At 67.1% G+C, this 1,345-nt stretch overlaps 2 protein-coding genes across 2 annotated transcripts in view; both read right to left on the bottom strand.

Annotated features, from left to right (window-relative positions):
- Positions 1–1,345, bottom strand: part of CPTP (ceramide-1-phosphate transfer protein) — a 17,847-nt gene that overhangs the window by 16,214 nt on the left and 288 nt on the right. The window lies entirely within an intron of this gene.
- Positions 84–1,185, bottom strand: PUSL1 (pseudouridylate synthase-like 1). The gene is made up of 4 exons (XM_010850009.1): positions 988–1,185; positions 669–726; positions 389–576; positions 84–253 (listed from the first exon to the last, which is right to left on the bottom strand). Exons 1-4 carry the CDS (start codon positions 1,050–1,052, stop codon positions 100–102), a joined length of 465 nt encoding a protein of 154 aa, XP_010848311.1. The 5' UTR covers positions 1,053–1,185; the 3' UTR covers positions 84–99.

The following is a 1,345-nucleotide window of genomic DNA, read 5'->3' on the forward strand; positions in this document are numbered from 1 at the left end:
TGGGCAGCCACATCCAAGCAGCTGCAGGGAGCCAAATGAGTGGTCAGGAGCGAATGGCTGGCCAGGCAGGCCTGGCAAGCCCCTGCTCACTCAAACCACTCACTCTGCCTGAAGCGCCCAGCACCGGTTTCGTTCAAATACAGGCAGCCTGTCAGGCCTGGGGCAGCCGGTAGCTAGGCGGTACAGGTAGGTCCTGGATATGGCTGCATGGCGGGCATGGAAGTGGCTGGGTACACGGAAGGCCTGTAGCACCCTGTGGGAGCGAGACCAGGAATGACCCCCTGCCGCAGCGATGTGACACCTTGGCATCTCCCCCATCACCCCAAGGAGTTCTGTCCTCACCTCCCGCCTCTACCATAGTGTACGATCCCAGGAGAGCGGTGCTCACCTGATTGCAGGGTGCTTCAGGTGGGTGTTGAGGGCTTCCGTCAGGACCTCAGGGGAGAAGGGTGGCAGGTCTGAGCGGCGCTGGATGTCCAGGTGCGCCGCGTTACTTAGGGCGTGGACCCCAGCATCCGTGCGGCTGGAAATGGTGAACTTTACCGGCATCACCGAGTTCAGCCGCTCTGCGGCCTCCTAGGGGTGTATAAGATACAGATGGGCCGGGCTCCCATCTGCCTCTCCCCGGGGTCGCCCTCCTCCCTCCCGGGCACGGGCCTGGAGCTCACCTCTAGGTAGTTCTGGACTCCGACGGCGCGCTGGACGCCCCTGACGGCCGCGACCCCGCTGCGGGCAGGGAAGGTGGAAGTTAGAGCGCGGAGGCTGCTTAGCCCGGGGCCCCGCCCGCCCCGCCCACTGTGATCAAAGGCGGCCGGTCCGCCCTGGCTGCCCGGGCCGGAGGCCGGAGGTGAGGACCCTAAACTCAGCCTCTGCCATCCCCTCGGGCGCCAGTCCTCGGCTGCTTTCCTGCTCGAGCTTGGGTGCTCCCCGCGGCGCCGGGCTCCACGAGGGGGTCGCGGGCACGGGTAGGAGGCTCAGAGGACGTACTTAAAGTCCGTTCCCAAGTACTGGAAGTACACGAGGTAGCGCGCCGGCACCGAGCCCGCGCCCATAGCCAGACTGGACAAGGTGGAGCCGCAGGAGCTGAGCGGGACAGGCGGAGAGCCAGGCAGATTGGGACCGCACGTGGGGCTACGCGCGCCCGCACCCCGTCTGTCTACGCCCCCTGGCCGCTCCGGCGCTTGCGCCTGTGCTCTCGCCCCGCCCAGACAGCCTAGCAAGGCTGCCCAGGGCTGGGGAGCCGAGGCGGGACTAGACTTAGGGAGCGGATGCAAAGTCCCCACCCAGGGGAAACGCCGCCGCAGCCTCTCGCAGACCCGCAAGCTCCCGCGCCCACCCCACTAGC

Source organism: Bison bison, unplaced genomic scaffold (genome assembly GCF_000754665.1).
Source record: "Bison bison bison isolate TAMUID 2011002044 unplaced genomic scaffold, Bison_UMD1.0 scf7180017864289, whole genome shotgun sequence".
Taxonomy (NCBI): Eukaryota; Metazoa; Chordata; class Mammalia; order Artiodactyla; family Bovidae; genus Bison; species Bison bison.

Bases quoted from the DNA above. Each gene is read 5' to 3' on its own strand.
- PUSL1 (XM_010850009.1), bottom strand. From the start codon at position 1,052: ATGGGCGCGGGCTCGGTGCCGGCGCGCTACCTCGTGTACTTCCAGTAC. The intron at 727-987 runs GTACGTCCTCTG...CCCTGCCCGCAG, and splicing joins TACTTGGGAACGGACTTTAA to CGGGGTCGCGGCCGTCAGGG. The intron at 254-388 runs GTGAGCACCGCT...TCGCTCCCACAG, and splicing joins CTGAAGCACCCTGCAATCAG to GGTGCTACAGGCCTTCCGTG.